Source organism: Macaca thibetana, chromosome 7 (genome assembly GCF_024542745.1).
Source record: "Macaca thibetana thibetana isolate TM-01 chromosome 7, ASM2454274v1, whole genome shotgun sequence".
Classification (NCBI taxonomy): Eukaryota; Metazoa; Chordata; class Mammalia; order Primates; family Cercopithecidae; genus Macaca; species Macaca thibetana.
Window position 1 is genome coordinate 89,306,547 of NC_065584.1, and position 20,831 is coordinate 89,327,377.

Consider the following 20,831-nt stretch of genomic DNA (forward strand, 5'->3'; position numbering starts at 1 on the left):
GTGTGCTCATTGTCAACTCTACCTATGAGGAGTGAGCTCCTAAAAGCAGAGATTCAGCCAGCCCAGGTGGCTCACACCTGTAATCCCAGCTCTTTGGGAGGCTGAGGTAGGTGGATCACCTGAGGTCAGGAGTTCAAGACCAGCCTGGTCAACACGGTGAAACCCCGTCTCTACTAAAAATACAAAAATTAGCTGGGTGTTGTGGTGCAGTGGTGCATGCCTGCAATCCCAGCTACCTGGGAGGCTGAGGCAGGAGAATTGCTTGAACCTGGGAGGTGGAGGTTGCAGTGAGCCGAGATCGCGCCATTGTACTCCAGCCTGGGCGACAGAGCAAGACTCCGTCTCAAAAAACAAAAAGAAAACAAAACAAAAACACACACACACAAAACACAGAAATTCTTGACTGTGTCTCCGGTGACAGTGCCTGACACTTAGTAGGTGTTCAAGAAGGAGATGCACCCTCTGCCAACATGAGGGTGGTAAGTGACACTTTACTGTCGTCGGGACTGTTTCCTTGCTGTTGGGTGAGGTCAAGCATTGATGTTTAAGGGTCTGTCTGTTTCTTTGTAATTTGATTGCTGCCCATGCCCTTAACCTGTTTACCTTTCAGGTTTTCTGTTTCTTATTGATATCACGAACTCTCTGTAATGAAGATAAGTCAGGTCTTTGTCTCTCATTTGTATTGCAATTTTTTTTTCTCAGTTGATAGTCTACTTTTAGGCTTTGGACTAATTTTCCATGTACGTTTCAATTTCATGGAGTCAAGTGCATTAGTCATTTCCTGTATTTTTTTTTTTTTTTTTTGAAGAGTTGGGTCTTGTTCTGTCACCCAGGCTAGAAAGCTGGTGTGATCATAGCTCACTGTAACCTCCAACTCCCGGGCTCAAGGGATCCTCCTGCCTTGGCTCCTGGGTAGCTGGGACTTCAGGCCTATACGATTTCTAACTGTGGCGTGAAGAGATCCCCTCCCCTGGCTCTGTGAGGCCTGGGGCTGGGCTTTTCCAGGAGTAGGAAAGGGTGAGTTTGGTGCCTGATGCCTGCAAAGCAGCCTGGCCTCAGGTGATGCCAAAGCAAAAGCTTGGGACCTGGGGCAGACAGACTCTGGTTTGTATCTGGAGGTTAACTGGGCAGCTGTGGTGCACTGGAATGAAAGGAGAGGGAGAGTGGGACTCCTGAGGCCCTGCTGTGGGATGAGGGTGAGACAATGGCAGGAAGGTGGACAGGAAGCACAGACCCTCAACCCCCTGGGACTTGGTGCCCAGGCTGGCACAAAAAAAAAAGTAGGGGAACTCGCTTTTTCCAACCTGTGACTGACAGAGCAGTGTCTCCACCCTTGGAAGCTGCTCAGGGGCCACCTGCATGTTGGTACAGTGGGCAAGGAGGGGCTGCCCGTTACCCCCAGACAGCCAGTGGGTCTGGGAGGGACTGAGTCTGTGCTGTGGTCATAAGCACTCGAAAGACAGAGGCCACAGCTTCATTCTTGAAAGAATCTGTTTATTTTGAGATTAAAAGAGTCTCATCCCCCTGCATGTCCCGCAAATACTAAATTTGATCTTTTTAATTTTAGAAAAGGGTCAACAAACTTCAGCTGGAGTATGATCTCTCTTTCAAACTCCCATTCTGGTTTAAGAAGCCACAAAGGGTAACCCTTGACAAAAATGTGGCTATGTTTGCACATGTGTGTGCATATATGTGTGCATGTGTGTAATACATACATGTGCATAATTTATACAATGTTTGCTGTTGTATCCATAAGCCCCCTATGGACAATTTTCCTTTTTGTACTCTGCTGTACACGTGTGGAGCGAAAGTTTAGCAAATACATAATTTGGTATAAATCCCATACAATGTGATTTCACAACCAGAAGCCTGACCGCTGAGATATTACTGAATTTTTAAAAGTGATAAACAAGACTTTTATGTGCAAACAAACAGGGCTTGTGCTCCAGCTGCGTCCAAATTTACTTGACAAAGCTATAAACACAAGGCCCTTTCTGAAGTCCTGCTGATTGAGTTTCCCCTTCCTTTTGTCGGTGGAGAGGAATGTAAAGGCTAAGCTGGTGCACTCGCACTATGTGCCTCTGGGCTTTCTGGCTGCGACACTTAAAGGAACTCATTCATTCTCCGGATGGGGCAACGCTCCTCACCCAGCGTCCTCCGAGGGCTTTCCCACACGGAGACCTTCCCGAACACAGAGACATCTGATCTTGGCTTGCCCAAGCTGGCCGAGGCCTCAGGGACTCAGGAGCCTGTGGAATGTGCTGAGAGCCTGAGGTCTCCGGTGGGGAAAGGGCAGGGGGTTACAGCCCCCCTCCTGCTCTACCTCAACTGCTTCCCAACCCAGGGCCTCTAGTGTAATTCCATCTGAGACCCGGGGATGGCAGGAAGGCCCGGCCCTACTTTGTTTGACCCAGCTCAGAACGGGATCCTCCACCCCTGCTCCTGGAAACTGATGGAGGAGGCCAGCGGAGGCCCTGCCCGGCCTGATACCACTGTCTTCCCTGGGCCTGTGAAATCAGCAGTTGGGGGATGGGGTATTCAGATAACTCTGCTCCGGAGAACCAGAGAACCCTGGAGCCACCCCTAGGCGGGTAACTTCTCAGCACTTCTTAGCAGCAAGGAGTCAAGGAGTTCAGGGGAGAGCTCCATCTGTCTTCTAGGTCCTTGGAGAACTAGAGGCTGATGGCAGAGGGGTCAGGCTGCAACCTGGGACCAGCCAGCTTTGCATGTGTGACTGTCATTCCACAGGAATTACCTTCTCTTGCGTGTGCAAGCCTCCAGCCGGCCCAGCTCCTCGTAGGACTGGTAGAAAATGTCAAACTCCCTGGCGCCCCAGCCCCTCCAGACAGCCAGGCACCACTCTGTGTTTTCGTTTTCAAAGCTGCACACAACAGTGTCCTTTGCCACCACAGCAGCATCCACCAGCACCCTGCAGAGAGAAGGGGTCTGAGGAAACTCACAGGGTCCCCACTTGGGTGGGGTTGGGACCCTCACCCTGGGCCTTCTGAGGAAGGCAGAGCTGGCTAAGGGGAGGGGAGTATGTCTGCTTGCCAGCCCTCTCTGGGGTGTGCTCAGATGCACCACTTCTCCCCGGTGGCCCAGCCTGCGGGCTTAGGCTTTATAAAGTCCAAACATGGGCTGTGGGCATGAGTTCACTTCCATGGGCTTTGTCTGTAAGAGTCCGACTCCCTGGAAAGTCACAGAAGCAATCAGATCAGGCATCCGTGACTTAACTTCAAAGCGTCCAGAAAACACCAATGAACCAAATTTCTGCTTGTGAATGGCTCATGACCGAGTTTAACTCAACTCCCTTGCCACTAAGCTCAATAGGATTCTTCTCTCATTCTGTTTCTACATGCTTAGGAAATACAGGCTCATATATTAAATGGAAAACCTACTGCCCCAAAGTCATCACTATATACATTTTTTGAAACTGTGGACAGTTCTGCAGGATTGGTGGGTGCGCTACAAGTTTCCTTTTGGGCCGCAGTGCAGCCTCCCTGCCCCGCTGCTGCCCCACCCCGAGCACATACTAACTGCCTTCCTTTCCTCCCTCTGTGCCCCGTGTGTGCAGCCTGCGTGGCACTGAGGTGCTCCTGCAAACTGGGATGTCCAGGGACCTCTGACTCCGCATGGCCTTGCCAGGGCCTCCCCTTAGGCTGACTGCTGGGGCCTCTTTCTCCCTATAGCGAGAAAGAGGTAAAATCTGGCTTTAGGGGATGGATAGGAAAAACAACAACAACTAAACATTAGGACACTAACGGCAGGTATGCCAAGGTCCCAACCTGGGTGCTGCACACCCATTTCCTCCAGAAGGCCAACCTGCAAGCTGGGAACTCCGTCAGTTCAAGGCTTCCAGCCACAGACTCTGGCAGAGCTCGGGAGCAGATCCAGATCTTGCTTCCGGAACCACTAACAGAGCAAGGCTCACTGGCCCGGGATTCACTGCCAAAGTTCAAAGCTGGCAGGCAAGGGAGTGAGACTGCCATGGATGCCTCCTTGGTCATTGTCCTGCTCTGGGAGAAACAAGCTGACTGGGGTTTCTCCACCCTCTTATGCTCCAGGTGAAATAAAAACCCACTTGCCCAGGGATGGGGGATAACTCACGCTACATGAAAACAGGCCTAGTGTGAAGTGGAAGAGCTCCAAAGTACACACACACACACACACACACACAATTTGAATTGAGGACTTTTCATAAGGGAGATTTACCATGTGGGGCTCGGTAGTCAAAGTGAGGGGTGTAAACACTGTGGGGAGCTGCAGCTGGTACCAGCCTCATATCACTCCAGCCATGTAGACCATGTTCGGGATAGGCCACCCTGCCCAGCATACCCTCGCAGAGGAGACTGGCATAATCCTGGGGGGACTCACCCACAGTCAGTTACTGAACCATGGCTCAGCCCAGGAAGGGCAGGAGCTGAGACCCCAGGCTTGGAGATGACAAGGTGTGCCTATGTCATGTGTCCCCATAGGGTGCTGTGTGGGCAGGTGGACACCTCGGGTAGGGTTTCCTGCTTGGCAGGAAGAACAGTGAATCAATCACCTGGATGCATCTGCATGTCAACTGCAGCTGAATTCTGGCCCTGGAGGCATTCGTTAGGTAGGGTACTTGATCTACAGGTGCACTGGGTACTCCAGAAACAGGGAGCCATGGCCAGTGTGGAGCCCCTAGGAGCTGTCTGCGGGGCCCCATCTTGTTTCCACTTTGCCTTATAGCCAAGTTGGTGGATACGCTATTTGGGAGAATGGAGGGGCAGCAAAGCCACTGTGCAAGACCTGGCTATGGGGCCTTCTGTGCTCATGCTGCTGCCTGGGTCCTAAAGGAGCTGCCACTCAGTCTTACCCATGTGGAGTCAGCTCTCGGGCTTTTAAGACGGCGATGACTCTGCCCCGCTGGGCGCCAGAATCCTTCTCCAGGCCAATGACGAGAACATCTCCACCGCGCCTAAGCAACCAAAACCCAGAAGGGGAAGCGTTTTTGTCGGTAGCCGTGCTCTCGGGGGAATGAAGCCGGTGTGCAGAAGGGTGCGGGAGGGAGGCAACGGACATGCAGTTTCTGCTAAGGGATTAAGTTATGGGGAGGGGACAGACCCCAAAGCAGAGGAGAAGTTTCCCAGTGGAAGCTGAATCACAGTTGATTGTGGCTTTCCTTGTGTGGCACCTTAAGCTCTCTGGCAGGCAATAAGCTTCGGTGCAACCACTCTTAGACTTGCTAAAGATATCACTCCCATTCCCAATGGAGGGAACCAACCTTCTTGGAAGCACAGCACCTGCTGGGTCCCCACATGACCATTAAGGAAGCCAGCGGGTCTCCCTGGCTCCCAGGGGGTCTCCTTGCTCTGTGGGCATGCCCTCGATGGTGCCCTCACCTCGGGAGACTTACCTGGGGACCCAAATGAGGTCTCTGACGGCGAGGATCTTCACGGCCTGCAGGTGCTGGCTGAAGGTCTCCCCGTCCATGGGGGTCAGGTCATGCTCAGACCTGTCAGAGGCAGCACTGGGCTCGTGTAGCCTGTCTGAGTCCTCGCAGTCGGGGGAGAAAGGCACGCTGGAAGAACTTGCCGGGGAGCTGGGGAGGCTGGAGAGGGACCTGGGAGCCTGGCGGGGTGGGGATGAGGAGTAGGAGGACATGGAGCAGTAGTCGGTGAGTGACTCCTGGTGGGTCAGGATCTGTGTGCCCAGCTCCTCACTGTACATGATGCTCACGTCCGCGATGGAGTCCCCCTCGGGCACCTTTGGGTTGGCAGTGTGGCTGGCTGCCAGGGGTTCCATGTCCAAGGGCCGCACGGGAAACATGTCCCTGAGGGGGCTGGGGTCCCCACAGAAGTACCGGGCACACAGCTGGTAGGTGGTGGAGTGGTACATCACCAAGGAGTTGGCCTTGTCATCCAGGCACCAGACGACCTCCTCCCCTCTGCCCTCAGAACTGCACACGACCGACGTAACCACGGAGGGGGCCGCGTAGGGCTCCAGCCGCCTGCAGATCTCCAGGGAGGCACAGTCAATGACAAGGAGGCCCGGCCCATTGCTGTACCAGACCTCAGAGCCACTGTTGACCACCTCCATGGCCTTCACTGGGTAGGGGTTCTGCCGTGCGTCTTCGTCTGCGATGCTGAACTTGGACCTGTTGGCTGTGTGTGAGCACAGGTAGGAGCAGCTGTCCTTTGGGGCGCCCCGCACCACGGGAAACACAGCCACAAGCCCATCAGCAAGGCCCGCTAAGACCAGGTAGGAATTCTGCAGGAAGGAGACAGGGATGGGTCACATCCTTCCATTTCACACGTTCCACCAACACGCTTCAGGGCAGCCAAGCTCTTAGAAAGGCTGGGGCTGCTCCTAAGGAAGTGAGCTCTGACTCAGCAGAGCCATGTCTACCATCCCTGCAGCAAAGAAAGGAATATGCCAGCGAGAGGCAGGGCCTGTGGCACCAAGTGAGACCGCGTGTCACCTGGACCACATGGGCCGCCTCTGCTTGTGCCAGCTTCTTGCAGGGCGAGCAGCAGGGAGCTGCCTTCTCCTTGAGGCCACCAAGGCCTCCTTCAGAGGCAGGACCTGGTGCCCGCCCTTTTCTGGGTGTGCTTAATGTGACGGCAGTGTGGGCATGGCAAGTGTCTGTGCACTGCCCCCTGCCTGCCACCCCCTACCAGCTGGAGTGTTCCATAAGGACGGGCTCCCAGCCTACCAGCATCCCCGTGGCACTGGCCTGGCACAGGGAAGGGCTCAGTCTCCTTCATCTTGGTGGCCCTGTGACTCCACCTGGCTCCTGCTCCAGGTGGACATGTGTTTGCTGAACTAGTTCTGGAAGAAATTGCTTCCTACTCAACCCTCTCGTGGAGGCCTGTCTCAGCCTGCTAAGCCCTCATCCCAGCTTACATCTATCTGAGATGCCTGTGGTTCAGCTGACATTGACAGGGTCCTCAGGGTGCCCCCCACCCTCTCAATGAAGCATGAGCTCTTCTACACCCGCCAGAGGTCACTGGGCAGAGGCCAAAGTTGCAGGGACCATGCTGAATGCTGGGCCCACCCCAGACCACCCCAGGGCACCTCCCAGGGCAGAGCCAGGAATACAGTGCAGCTTCGCAGCCTAGACACCACGTCGGCTGTGGTGGGGGTGGGAAGAGGTCTACAGGACAAAGCTGGAGTCAGGGCAGAGCAGGGAGCTGGGCCTCATGCCAGTCAGGGGGCAGGGCAGAAAGCCTCCTTGTGGGGAGCTGGGGAGCTCAGGAGGCTGGCTGTGCAGGGAAATGGAATGGAGACCCGTAGCTCACTGTCCAGGACAACATGCTGTAAGAAAGCGTATCGAAATCCATCCCCAGGATTTTAGGGAAAGAAGGCAGCCAAGGCAAATAGGCTCCAGGTCTGTATCTGGAGTCCTGGCTCAGGCCCCGGCCAGGGCGGTGAGCACCACGTTGCGGCTGGGTGTGAACGTGCATGCGCGTGCAAGAATGCAGGCTCTGCCCTGGCGGCCTCGGAGGGGGCAGACACCCTGCACAGGAGGCCCTGCACAGAGCACGCTTTATTCCCCTCTGGTCGTGCAGGAGGTGGTGCCCTGGCTGGGGGCTCTGGCCAGCGGTGGCCTCAATAACACTTTGTGTCGTGTTCTCCTGTGCTCTGGTGCGGGCCGGGTCCCAAGCTGCCTAGCCCTGCTGTGGGGCCGTGGTCATAAATGACTCTAAGGTTTATTTCATACTTTTTTTTTTTTTTTAAAGAAATGAAACTGAAGAAGGGTGAAGAGAAGAGTTCATGTATTTTGCTTCCATCCAGAAGTAATAATAATGCTCTTTTACCAAGTGCACCGGCCTAGACCTTTGGGTATGCTAGGCCTTCTCTCTGTCTCTTCTTATACCTATTTTGTAGATGGGCAAACTGGAATTGGATGATGACAGTCACCACATTTTAACAAAGCAACACCAGTAAAGGCTTCTTGTGCATTTACCGAGGGTGCCTACTGCACAGACAGGCCCCTCAGGGTGGATGAAACCAGAACTGCCTGAGCCGTGCCTGAATCCTGTGGGCGGAGGAGCCTGGAAAATCTAGGGAGCTGCCTCCCACTGAGGGGCAGCTTCTCAAAGGAGGGGCCAAGGCCTTTGGTCTTGAGAGCTGAATCGGAGGCGGTCTGGGAAGAGGTGCTGGGATGTGAAGGGCCCAGCACAAGAGTCGGGTGCTTTGTGGGGAGGGTGCTAGGGCCGGCAGGGTCCGGAGGACAGCCTCACAGAGGCTGGGGCTAATCCCAAGGTGTAGCACAGCTGGCTGGGCCCTTTATTGGGGAGAGTGCCCCTTGGGGTCTCATTTAGAAAGGCCAGGGCTAGGAAGTTAAAGAGATGAGTCTGCAGGGCCATGCTGGACAAGGAGAAACTGTGTTTGGTGTAGATGGTGAGTACTTGGTGGGAGGCAGAGATGGAGGGAAGATCAGGACCTCCAGGACCTGGTGACCAAGTGGCTGTGGGGTGGCTCTGGCCTGGGCAGGTGGGAAAGAGGCTCCGGATGCCACTGCCCTCTGAAGGGGAAGGGCACACACATGACTACTCACTGTGCCATTTGCACCAACAGTCATTCCACCTGAGTCAGGGCATTTGCATGTGAAAGGGGGTTTTCACTCGGCCCTCAGTCTGGCTGAGGACTTAGGTTTTTGCAAACCAGAAGGCACTAATGATGGACCAGATCTGATATCTTTCCTCCCACTGTCTCTAAGGCTGTGTCCTAGGCCAGGTGGTACTAGAAGGTGTGGCTCTGCAGTCCCCACCCTGACACAGCTTTGGGCTGTTCCCAGCTAGGAGACGCCTCCCAGGCATGGAAGCACATCAGACACCTGCATACCCGCCTTTGCCCTGACCTCACCTTTTTAATAACAGGCACGGCCAAGAAGCAGGTGACGACAGCTGGAGTGTCCAAGGCCCGTTGGGGTGTGTTTAAGGGACACATGCCCTTGAGGGTGTAGATGTAGATTTTCTGGTCCTGCAGAGGCAGACAGGTCCACTGTGAGACCCAGGCTGGAAAGTGTCTGGCATTTCCCGAGGCATTCCCATGAGGATGCACTCAGCCTTGGGGATCCCCTGTGGGTCTTGGAAAGCTACATGGATTGACACGTTCTGGTGGGTTGTTTATGTATTTCTGTTCTTTGTAGAAACGTTGAAAAAGACAGAATAGTCTAAAGAGGAAACAGAAAATCGCCCATAATCTATTCCCCAGAGAAAACCACCATTGGAATTTGGGGCCACAGCCTCTCAGAGGTTCTCTGTGGTATTTGTATGTGCACCTGGTACCGGCAAAGTGGACTCATGCTGCAATGCTATCTTCTCACTGTTCTTTCCATGTGACAGCACGCTGTAGGCAGAGCCCTTGCTCTCACCCATTCTAGCAGGAAATGATGTGGGAGCATCTCTTGGCTGCCTGGGACTGGGGTGCACCTACTTTGGCTAGTGTTGTCAGATGTTTCCTAACACTGAGATTTCCGAGGCTTAAGTGGTAAGCATGCTTTTGAGATTTCTGATACATACGTGAACACACTTCCAAACTGCCCCGAGGAAAAGTTGCACCAATCTATCCCCACACCCACAGCCTCAGAACAATTTTTTTTTTTTGGAGACGGTGTCTCACTCTGTCGCAAGGCTGGAGTGCGATGGTGCGATCTTGGCTCCGTGCAAACTCCACCTCCCGGGTTCAAGCGATTCTCCTGCCTCAGCCTCTTGAGTAGCTGGGAACACTTGTGCACCATCATGCCCAGCTAATTTTTGTATTTTTTAGCGGAGACAGGGTTTCACCATGTTGGCCAGGATGGTCTCAATCTCTTGACCTTGTGATCTGCCTATCTCGGCCTACCCCAAAGTGCTGGGATTACAGGCGTGAGCCACTGTGCCCAGCCTGCCTCAGAACATTTGTGTTTGGCCAGTTCTCTCGGGATTTCTCAGAACACCCCTCCTTAGGCCTTCTAGTGACTTCCCTGATTTCCCTGATGTGAAAGCAAGAGGCCTTCGGAGCTGAGTGACTCGGCAGTGTTATGGGAAACCCAGGCATGTCCCTAGCTTCCTGGGTCTCTCCTCCTGCTGAGGGTCTACATCTGGTCCTCACCATCCCAAATCCCGGCCGCCAGCCAGCAGCAGGCAGGGTTGAGCTGCCCTTGGTTACAGGCTGCTACTTCACAGGGTTCATGGCATTACTCTGGGATTGCACGGGGATGCACTGGGGGTTATCTGAAAGTTCACTTGACCTGGTGTCCTGTATTGTTATGAATGTGGCCCCCACCCAGGGGCTGCACCCAGTGGGCAGTGATTACCTCGGTGGGCAGGCCTGTGGGCAGTGCTTACCTCAGTGGCTGTCCACAGGGATCTCTGGACCTGGAGCTGGCAGCTCACCTTCATCCCGGGGCAGCTCATCCTCTGCACCTCCATGAGACCCTTCTCTGTGTTCACCACCGTGTAGTTCCTGTAAGTGGCAGCAACTGTGCGGTCAGTGCCTGGGGGCCAGGGGCTGCCTCCTTTCCCCAGGCCTGGCCTGGGCCAGCCGCGAGCCTCATTTACCTCCCCTGCTCCCACCCAGGGTTGCATCCTGCTGCGTTCTGAGAGGGCAGAGCTGGGTTCTGTCTGAAGGGTAATGCTTGACCATCACCCGCAGGGAGGGCATTCCCCATGGAAGAAAGGCTGTTCTCTTTCTGTGACCCCTGAGGGTTGAGACGGTTGCCCCCAGTAGGAAGGAGGGGCCCTCCCACCAGCCATATCCTTCCCACCCGTGTTACGTGGGGAGCCCCTCACTGCAGAGTAGACAAAGTCAGGGTTAAAGACAAGTTGGGAGAATTCCAAAGGAGATTGGGTTGGGGTGGGGGGCACTCAAAATGTGCTCCCAGCACGAGTGCTCTGAGAACTAATGGCTTGTTGTTTGCGAGAGCCTTGGCTCACCAGGCCGCTGTCCCCGGCATTGCTGCCTCCCCTCGGCCCGTGGCAGGCATCCCGGGCACCCACTGCATGGAAGAGGAGGCTGAAGCTGATGCGACTGGGAAGTTACAAACCCCACATCACATAGCTCTGTCCCTCAAACTCAAGAGAGTACGTTAAGCTCACGAATAGCATTCTCAATATAAAGTTTCTCCTACTACCAAATTTTAAAAAGCTTCACCACTGTTGACTGATAATGTATTTGCAGATGATAGAAATGGTAGAAAATACAGCAAACAAAAACTTCCTTCAGGTATATTTGTCTCCTTTTCCCATCATTTTTTTATGCAACAGAAAAACAAAACTAAGATATTCTAATAGCTTTTACTTTGAAAACAGTTAAAAATAGAGAGAGTCATAAAGAATAATTGCCCCTGGGCCCCGCAACTGGAATTGTGTCGTATGTGAATCCTATTTACCTGCTCAGCTGCCCTGCCTCTCTCGCCTCCTTTCCTTCCTTAATTCTCAGACAGATCTCAAGTCCAGCTCCACCCTGCTTGGCTGCCCGTGTGCTCTGGGCCAGCCCCCTCCTCCCTTCCTGTGAGTGAGCCTCTCTTCAGGCCAGCAGTGAGTTTTAAAGAACCTTCACAGGTCACAGGAAGAGGCCTCTCTCTTCCCTCTGGGAAGTCTTCTGAGGCCTGAGCAGAACTGTCTCAGGTACCTGCCACGTGTGTGTCTCTAGGCCAGCAGAGCAGGGTCTGGCCCAGCCTCCCAGGGCCAGTCTGGCTCCAGGTCCTCCAATTCACCCTCAGAAGTGTCTGACGGTGTCCTTGCTTCTAGGGTGGCAGATGTTCCCGGCGCACTTCCTGCCCCAGACCTGGACTCTGCCATGATTCTGATGAGCCCTGGTTCACTTTGGTACTTAGAGAGCACAGTCTAGGTCCTAGGGATGCACACTGGCATTTGGTTGGTCCTTGTTTTTAGGCCTTTTCAGTGAGCAGAGCTGAGAAATTAGTGTTTATTTTTTTTTTCAACTATATCACGAGTCCATCCAATCAATTCAGAACTGCAAGCTTTTACTTACCCTACTTTACAACTCTTTCTCTTTTAGCCCATGCTGAAAATCACGGTTTCCAGCAACAGCAATATAATTACTCATTAACTTACTCCACAACCACAAGCAGCATCTTAGAATAACAATCACAACAGTACTACCAACAATATAATTACTGAAACCTGTTTAATTAATATGTTTGCTTTTTGTTTTGTCCTTAGAGTACATCCCATCAGGAAGGCATGCTCCATTGCTGTGTTTTAGAATAACTTCTCTTTTTTCTGAGGCAGGGTCTCACTCTGTCACCCAGGCTGGAGTGCAGTGGCACAATCACCACCCACTGGGTTCAAGCAATCCTTCTGCTTGTCAGACTCCTGGGTTCAAGCAATCCTTCTGCTTCAGCCTCCTGAGTAGCTGGGACTACAAGTGCTCGCCACCATTCCCAGCTAAGTTTTGTTATGTTTTTATTTATTTATTTATTTTTGTAGAGACAAGGTTTCACCATGTTTCCTAGACCAGTCTCAAACTCCTGAACTCAAATGATCCACCTGCCTCGGCCTCCTAAAGTGCTGGGGTTACAGGCATGAGCCACAAGGCCTGGTCAGAAAAACTTTTTTACACCATCATTTCTTAGAGTGCATCTGTGTCACAACACTCAGTCCTAATGTCATAAAATCTGATGCAAACTCACGAAGACTGACCTAAGAGAAACTGCAAAGTCTGTTCCATTTATCTTATTATGTCTCAAGCTCAGTGATATTCCCCCACTCTACCCCAGGCACCCTCTGCAAAGGTCATACTCCAGATGCTGTCTTTACTACTGACTGGGTGCCTCCCACCCACCCCATGGCAAGCATGTCTTTTCTGATGGCCACCTCCTACTTTTTCAGCTCACCCCACCTAATACCATAACTCTTGAGGTTTAAAAAAATTTTTTTTTAAACTCTAGCAATACCTAGGATCCTTTGGTACTTTCCGTTGTGCTCCCTGAATTTATGGCCTCACGTAGGTGCCTTGGTCCATCTCTGTATCACTCCCTTGAAAACACCCCGCCCCTGCCCCTCTCTCCCTCCTGGCAAAACCCCAACTTTGTTTAAACCCACCCTGTTGCCCCTTCTGCAATCTGGGGCAGCAGAACATTCTTGAGAAAGTCACATAACCAGGCTGACAGGTCTCATTTCCTTTTAAAAAATGTTTTTAAATTTTCTAATTTTTTAAAAGATGGGGTCTTGCTATGTCATTCAGGCTAAACTTGAACTCCTGGGCTCAGGGGATTCTCCTGCCTCAGCCTCTTGAGTGGCTAGGACTGTAGGCACATGCCACAGTGCCCTCATGTCCCCAGACACCCTGGCAGATACTACTCATTTCTGGTGTCTCTTAACCACAAAACCATACATGCACGTCTGTTTGTGTGGACTTTCTTCTGCTCTCCCTGCTCTTTCTTGAGTGCAGTCTAACCAGGTTCTGGACCCTACTGTCTGCTAAATAATTCTCATTGTGGTCAACATGGACTCTGTTCCCAAATTCCACAGTGGCCTCCCACCCCAAATTCAAAGAGGGCAGGGCAGGCCATAGGAGCTTACCTGGACTCCTCTTTTCCGTCCCAAAACACCACGGTGTACTCCTGGCCCTGGGACGAGAAGAAAGCTGTCTGCTTTCCACAGTGCAGCTCATACATGAAGATGGCAAAGGTCGGGTCCTTCATCTGGCTCACAACCGACAGGGCCAGCGGTCGCTGAGGGAGAGGAGCCACCAGAAGGGAGCAAGGTCACTTACAACCAGATTGGTGCCAATTCTGCCCATGAGGTCAGCCAGCTTCAACCAGGGAGAAATGAGGGATTCTGTTCGTTCAGATTGGATCCAAACAAGAGGCTAAAACAGCTTCAGATGTCAGGAGCAAACCCATCCAGATATCTGGGTCACCCTTGGCTATGGCAATTTAAACTCATCTGGTCAGGTTAGCTGAACCCCAGGTATTCCAACCCAGGCCAAGGACATACACTCTTCATCTCACTATATTGCCCAAGCTGGAGTGCAGAACCTACTCACAGGTGCAATCATAGTGCACCACAGCCTTGAACTCCTGGGCTCAAGTGATCCTCCTGCCTCAGCCTCCCCAGTGGCTGGGACTATAAGTCCATGTCACCATGCCCAGATAAAGACATGCATTCTTCTAAAGAATATCCTGTTTACTCTCAATACATTAAACTAGCTCGTTTGATTTAATAAATGAGTTTTAACCTTGAAACCACTAGCCTCTTCCAAAAACACAAAAACACCACCAACAAAAAACTAGCCTTAACACTATAATATGATCTCTGATTCTCACAACCAAACCTTTTCCCCGTTACTTTAGAAAGAGATACCCACATTCTCTCTGTTCTTGCACAGGGACTGTATTGTTATAAAGGGGCTGATATACTTTGTTTGCATGGTGAAGTAACACAAAAGTTGGGGAGGAAAAGGAAGTTTGTTTCCTAAGAGTGACATGCACACACAAAGAAAATGAAAGTAGATATGTTAGGAGCAGCAAATATCACCCTCTAGAAGAAATGAGCAGAGAAGGGTCGCCAATTGTGACGGGTGGGCAGCCACACACACATACTCTGGGGACCCACAGCTTCTGCCACATGGCAGGAGGTCCCAGGGCCCTGGGCTCTGTGCTCCCAAGTACCTTCTCTGGCTTAGTGTCCCAGCACTCCATCATGAGTGCCTGCAATCGATGGAACTGCACTTCCTCCGGCTGTCCCAGAACTGGGCGGATGCCCTTGGACAGTTTCTTGGCAATCTGGAGCTGGTGGTGGCCCAGTGCAGGTCGCTGTCCTGACAGCAACTCGTAGAGCACCATTCCATAGGAGAACATATCTACCTGGGCACAGAATAAGCCAAGTCAGGTCCCTGCCTGGGCCCAGTGGCCTTCACTAGTTGGCCCTGAGGTTGACAATTAGACAAGGAAAACAAACATTCAACCAACCACCTGACCATGTCCCTCTGTCCATTTATCCATCCATCCTCCCAACTACCCATCCAACCACCCATCTGACCACTTTCTTTTCTATCCATTTATCTCTCCATTTTCTTACCCTTTCTTCTTTCCATCCATCCATCCATCCATCCATTTGCTTGTCTTCCTGTACATTTATCCATTCTTCTCATCTGTCCATCCATCTGACCACCTGTCCTGCACATTTATCCATCTATCTTCCTATCCTTCCTCTTTTCCATCCACCCATCCATCTGACTTCCCACCATATCGTCCATTTGCCCATTGTCCCATCCATCCATCCATCCATCCATCCATCCATCCTTCCTTCCATCCAATAAAACATACTGAGAACTTGCTGTTAGTCACTGATTAAGGACTCCAAGGAGGTCATGGTCCTTATCCGTGAGTAGCAAGACAAGGCAGGAAAACACATACCCTCAGCTTGATGTGCTTGGTACTAAAAGTGCTGTGTATGCAACTCATAAAAAAAGGAGTGTCTCCTGGATCACAACATGTTGCCTTCTCTAATTTTCATAATCATAAAAAGGTCCAGCAAGGAAAATTTATACAGACCCCTATAAGGGTCAAGAAATAGTATTTTAGGAGGAGAATGGCTGAAATAGACTTGAAAATTTCAAATGTGAATGTTTCCATGATAATCTGAGTTTCAAGGTGACCTCCTTATTGAAGTCACCTACTATTGTGAAGCTCTTATTTTTGTTGCTTTGATTTGCCTTTTCTATCTTGGGCAACAGCCACAGGTGCTGAGCTAATCCACACATGCACAGGTCATTCCTACAGCGATTAGTCAATGACCATCTGAAAAATCACCAAATAATAAGAAATTATAGACAAGAGAATTTTAATGCTGGGTGATTAATTAACAAGGCTGGTACTAGATGCAATACATGCATGGTAAGATGACTTTAAGTTGTCTGTGGGCCTGCATCTACCAAATAGCCATCAGGGATAAATGTTATTAGAAGATCAATATTTAGTCATTGTCTCAACTGAGGCTGGCAGCGCCGTTGCCTGGGGATGCCAGCTTGTCCTTTCACTCTTCTCCTGGTTCGGCATTCAACTGGGCCAGCACCCTGTGACCAGGACTTAAGGACAGGGGTCTTTACCGTCCTTATTCTGTCTACTCCTCCTGAGTGCCCTGCAAGGCTGGTCCTGTGTCCTCATTGTGCACATCTAAATGTGAGTTGGAGCCCAAATCCAGACGTGTTTCTGTCTTGGACTCTTCATCTGCTGTTTACAGCCTCTACAATGTTTCTGAATCAAGGTTTGAGAACTCTGAGGCTAAGGAGAAGTCAATCTTGCTACAAGCAGACAGACATAGGCCCCTGCTCCCTTCTGGTTCAAGCCAGAACCTCCCTCATGGAGCAAGGGAGAGGGAGAAAAATGTGCTTTTGGGGATGCTGAGCCCCGAAGCTGCAGGTGCCTCCAGGAATGCCTGGCTAGCCTCAGGGCTGGGCTCCTGCATTGTGGGGCTGGGCCAGGGGATCCAGGCAGATACCTTCTCATCATATACAATTCGAGGCCTGATCTCTGGGGCCTGGTAGCCAGGAGTGCCCTCCACGCCTAGAGCACCCTCATGGAATGACTGCCTCGAAATCCCGTAGTCAGATAGCTTGATGTTGATGTGCTCTTTGACGTCAAGGGACCACACCAGAATGTTGTCCGACTTCAGGTCGCAGAAGATGATGTTTTTCTTGTGCAGGTAGGCCAGGCCCGAGGCAATCTGGTAGGCTATTTTTTGGGTGAGCATGTGTCCCAGCGGTATGAAGGAAGAATCTTGCAAAGAAAAACAATTTTCAAATGTATCAAAATTTCAGTTTTGATAGAATCAAATTATCATGATAGCAACTGTCTTTTTGTCTTCCTATCTCCCTAGATACTATATATTCTTTTTTTCTTTTTTCTTTTTTTGAGACAGAGTCTCCCTCTGTCACCCAGCCTGGCGTGCAGTGGCACGATCTCAGCTCACTGCAACCCCTGCCTCCAGGGTTCAAGCAATTCTCATGCCTCAGCCTCCCAAGTTGAGTAGCTAGGACTACAGGCACATGCCACCATGCCTGGCTAACTTTTGTATTTTTAGTAGACATGGGGTTTCACCATGTTGGCCAGGCTGGTCTTGAATTCCTGGCTTTAAGTGACCTGCCCGTCTGGGCCTCCCAAAGTGTTGGGATTGCACATGTGAGCCACTGCACCTGGCCCCTAGATACTTTATATTCTATTGACACATTCTCACTATTCACCAGACTGCCAGAAGGGGCAGAGAATGGCCTGGTTAAGTGAAATAGTATTTAGGATAGAAGTGCTCATCACTATAGCTTCATTCATGATACCTTATTCCTGGAATTGCTGGCAGTTTTGCTGAATGAGCAAGGATTCGAAATCTCTAGAGTTCATCTCAGGTCAAGGCTGTCCTACGTAAAGGGGTCAGTTGCAAGTAGAAGAATTTTGTTTGGCTGGGTGTGGTGGCTCATGCTGGTAATTCCAGCACTTTGGGAGGCTAAAGTGGGGGGATCGATTGAGCTCACAGTTCGAGAACGACCTGGGCAACAGGGCGAAAGGCCATCTCTACAAAAAACAAAACAACAAATTAGCTGGGTGTGGTGGCATATGCTTGTAGCTACTGGGGAAGTTGAGGTAGGAGGATTGCTTGAGTTCAGAAGGTCAAGGCTGCAGTGAGCTGAGATTGCACCACTGTACTCCAGCCTGGCCAACAAAGCAAGATCCTGTATGAAAAAAATAAAATAAAAATAAAATAAAATAAAGAATTTTGTTTAAAAAATTATCTTCCATTGAGGCAGAAGTGATTCATTTTAATAGCATTTCTTCTTCTCTAGTCACCCTCTGGCAACTCTGGAGTTTAGTTGCTCATTTCTCAACGTAAATTACTTTAACGTTTTATTTTAAAATATAGTATGGTCCCACTGATCCTAGGATCTGAGTCTCAGCAGTGGTGTGCATGTGCAGTTAAGAAAGTGATTTAATGCAGCTCATGTGCTTGGTGCCCTCCCAGAGAGGATGTTATCATCCTCCTTTTATAGGCAAATAAACTCAGCAGCTTCCTGGACCGTGGCAGAGCCTGGTCTTAGCCGACTCCACAGCGTGCCCTCTGCCGTCCTCGCCAAGGCTCTGCCCAGTGACTGGACCTGGCGAGGTGCCTGGCCTCACACCCAGGGGATGGTCACACGAACCATGGGTTGGGTGTGCCGTGGGCTTGCCAAGGCCACCTGAGGCTCTACCCCTGTGCCAGGCAGGAGGCGCCTGGGGCTCTGTTGGTCTCAGGAGCTGGGTGGGGCGGCGCACCGCGGTACCTCTGGCGTTCTCGGACAGCACGGTGTTGAGGCTGCTGAGCGGCGCGAGCTCCAGGGCGAAGCAGAGCGGGTGGATGCTGATGCCGATAAGCGCCACAATGCAGGGGTGCTGCAGCGCGTGCAGCATGCTGGCCTCCTGCCGGAACTCAGAGAAGTTCTTCATGGCGTCCGTGGCCCGCAGGTGCCTCAGCATGGTGTCTGCCGTGGAAAGCGCAGTGTCAGCCAGCAGGACACGGGGTGCCTGCAGCCTCAGGCCTCTCTAAGGTGGCACAGAGCTTAGACTCGGGCAGCATATGTCTGAGAAAAACAGCACCAACCTGGGACCTGCTTACCTGCCGGGACATTAGCAAAGTTCTTGAATTTTTTGATGTGGAAGCGCTTGACAGCTACGGGCTGGCCCTGGTACCGGGCCCGGTAGATGACGGTGCCACTGCCACCCTGGCCCAGGACGCTGCCCTCGTCCTCGCTGTGCTCCAGCTTGCTGTTCTCCAGGAAGAGCCTGCCACACACACTTGGCATCAGCCACATCGCCCCGGCCCTGACGCAGGTGGGTCCTGGGCTGGGTCATTTGTCCCCATGGCCGAGAGTCATGGTTCAAAGCCATCTGTGAGGCTGGACAGATCTGGGCCACCCCGGCCCTGCCACTTGCGGGTGGGCACACCTGGGTGGGTTATGGAGGTTTGCTAAGCCTCAGTCTCCTCTGTAAAGTGGGCTCAGGACCCGAACAGCCTCAGAGGTGATGATGGCTGGTACAGGGTGAAGTCCACGGAAGTGGTGGCCATAGAGAAAGGATCCCTTTGGAAGTTTTCTTCTGAAAGGTGACGTTTCCTATTTCCTCCCCAATTCTCTCCCTAGTTATCATCTTGGGTTAGCATAGGTAGAATAAACTCTAAGAACAGATTTGAGGGGTCCAATGCTGAGCACTAGGGTTACAGATAGGAGTCAGCGTTTGACAAAGGAGGTAAACAAGGCTCTGGGTGGGAGCTCTCCCCTTCCTGAATGCCCGAGGAGTGCCGGCTGTGCTTATCTGCTGGCCCAGGAGCTGGTGGGGAGGTAGGACTGGAAAGGAGAGGCAGCTCAGGAGAGAGTAGCTCTGGCTACGAGGGGAAGGGGGAGGCATATGGGGAGGCAGGATGGCTGCACTTGCAAAGCGCTTTTCCCAGCTGGGCCTACCAAGGCCTCCAAAATGGAAAGCCAGCAGCCTGTACCCTTCAGGCAGCCGAGGATGGGAACCTAAAAAGCTACTGAGATTGGTGGGAAGTGATGGCTGGAGCATCTGCCAGCTCCGGAGGGGTCTTCCTGGAGATCACTTGGCAACTGCACAACGAGGAGCGCCCCCTGTGACCTGCACTGTGTTCTGGGAGGGGCCTTCGGGGCATACCTGGCCGGGAAGTCGGTCATGAACAGTTCAGGGACCAGCTCCTGGAGCGGCACGGGGAGGTCCGGGTGTCTGGGGCAGGAGATGAAGTCCCGCTCGATGGCTGTGAGGACGCAGTCTTCCATGTCGAAGTATTGCACACCCTCTGATTTCTCACTGGGGTCTGTGTGCTGGGCCCAGGCTGTCTCGCAGACTGGGCAGGGCACATACTGCTCCATGAGTGGAGTCCCGTCACTCTCTGTGGCCGTCAGGGCTGAATAAGGACAGAGCAAGAGACAGCTTCAAAAGAAGGAGGTGCAGGAGGGCCCCTGAGCAGCACTCTGGACCCCAGGCCCTGAGGCCTTCACAGCAGGGGAGTTGCCTGTCCTGGCCTGTACCCGAGAGACAGGCCGAAACCCATTGCCACATTCAGGTGCCTTTTTGGAGAGCGCAATTGTTTGTCCTGAAAGATGCGTCTAGGGAGGGTTCAGGATGCTTCTGAGAACTGCCCAGTGGTCGGGACCCTGAGCAGGCTGGCTGGGGGGCCTGAGAGGAGGGTGGGGATCCCTCCTGCATGACTGGGCCCTAACAGGTCATTACAGACTAGGTCTGAGCTATCCTCCAACAATCACAGCAGTGTGGAAACCACTCTTCCTACAATTAGAAACATCAGGTTTGCAATGTCTATGAAGGGCAATGCAGGGGGAGAAATGAGTGCAAATTATCACAGACAAAACTGAGTCAGTGGACATGGGTTCCCTCCCACGCCTCTGATAGGAGGTGCAGAGAAACACCCTCCAAGGTGCCCTGTGGAGGTGCCCTCAGGGCAGGCCAACTGCCTGCTTCATGCAGGGTAGGAAGTGGATGCCTAGAACTTTCCAGGCACATCTGATATCTGTAGGTCCATGTGTAAGGCATCCCGTTGGGAGGGGCCCCTGGCTGGGGATGCCAGCTCCAGGCAGCCTGTCTCGGGTGCTCACCAGAGCCCTTTCCATCTCAGGTGACTGTCTAAGGGATCCACCTGTCAAACTGCCCAGCACCTGCTGTGGGGGGAACACTGGCTGGTGGGGAGCTGCAAAGTGCCCAGAAAGGTTTACATGGGCCTAAGGGGCCCCCTTAGATGGCCAAGTGCCTCACAAATCACCATGACACACACACGCAACTGCCTTCTCCGAGGGCTCCTTTCTAAGCCTTTTTTCCTTGTAGGTCACCCTTCCTGCCAACAGCGTGAAGG

At 52.3% G+C, this 20,831-nt stretch overlaps 1 protein-coding gene across 5 annotated transcripts in view; it reads right to left on the bottom strand.

Moving 5' to 3' along the window:
* Positions 1-1,477: 1,477 nt before the first annotated feature.
* The window catches only part of LRRK1 (leucine rich repeat kinase 1), a 154,324-nt gene continuing 134,970 nt past the window's right edge, over positions 1,478-20,831 (bottom strand). For 4 of the 5 annotated variants that reach the window (XM_050799741.1, XM_050799740.1, XM_050799742.1 and 1 more), the window contains 11 exons: positions 19,622-19,871; positions 18,573-18,739; positions 18,241-18,438; positions 16,431-16,708; positions 14,600-14,794; positions 13,509-13,660; positions 10,308-10,425; positions 8,842-8,958; positions 5,387-6,240; positions 4,847-4,948; positions 1,478-2,929 (listed from right to left, as the gene is read on the bottom strand). In XM_050799741.1, coding sequence (XP_050655698.1) covers positions 2,752-2,929; positions 4,847-4,948; positions 5,387-6,240; positions 8,842-8,958; positions 10,308-10,425; positions 13,509-13,660; positions 14,600-14,794; positions 16,431-16,708; positions 18,241-18,438; positions 18,573-18,739; positions 19,622-19,871 — 2,609 coding nt within the window. In that variant the 3' untranslated portion in view covers positions 1,478-2,751. The remainder of the gene's footprint in view (positions 2,930-4,846; positions 4,949-5,386; positions 6,241-8,841; positions 8,959-10,307; positions 10,426-13,508; positions 13,661-14,599; positions 14,795-16,430; positions 16,709-18,240; positions 18,439-18,572; positions 18,740-19,621; positions 19,872-20,831) is intronic. The other variant, XM_050799743.1, reaches the window with a different exon arrangement.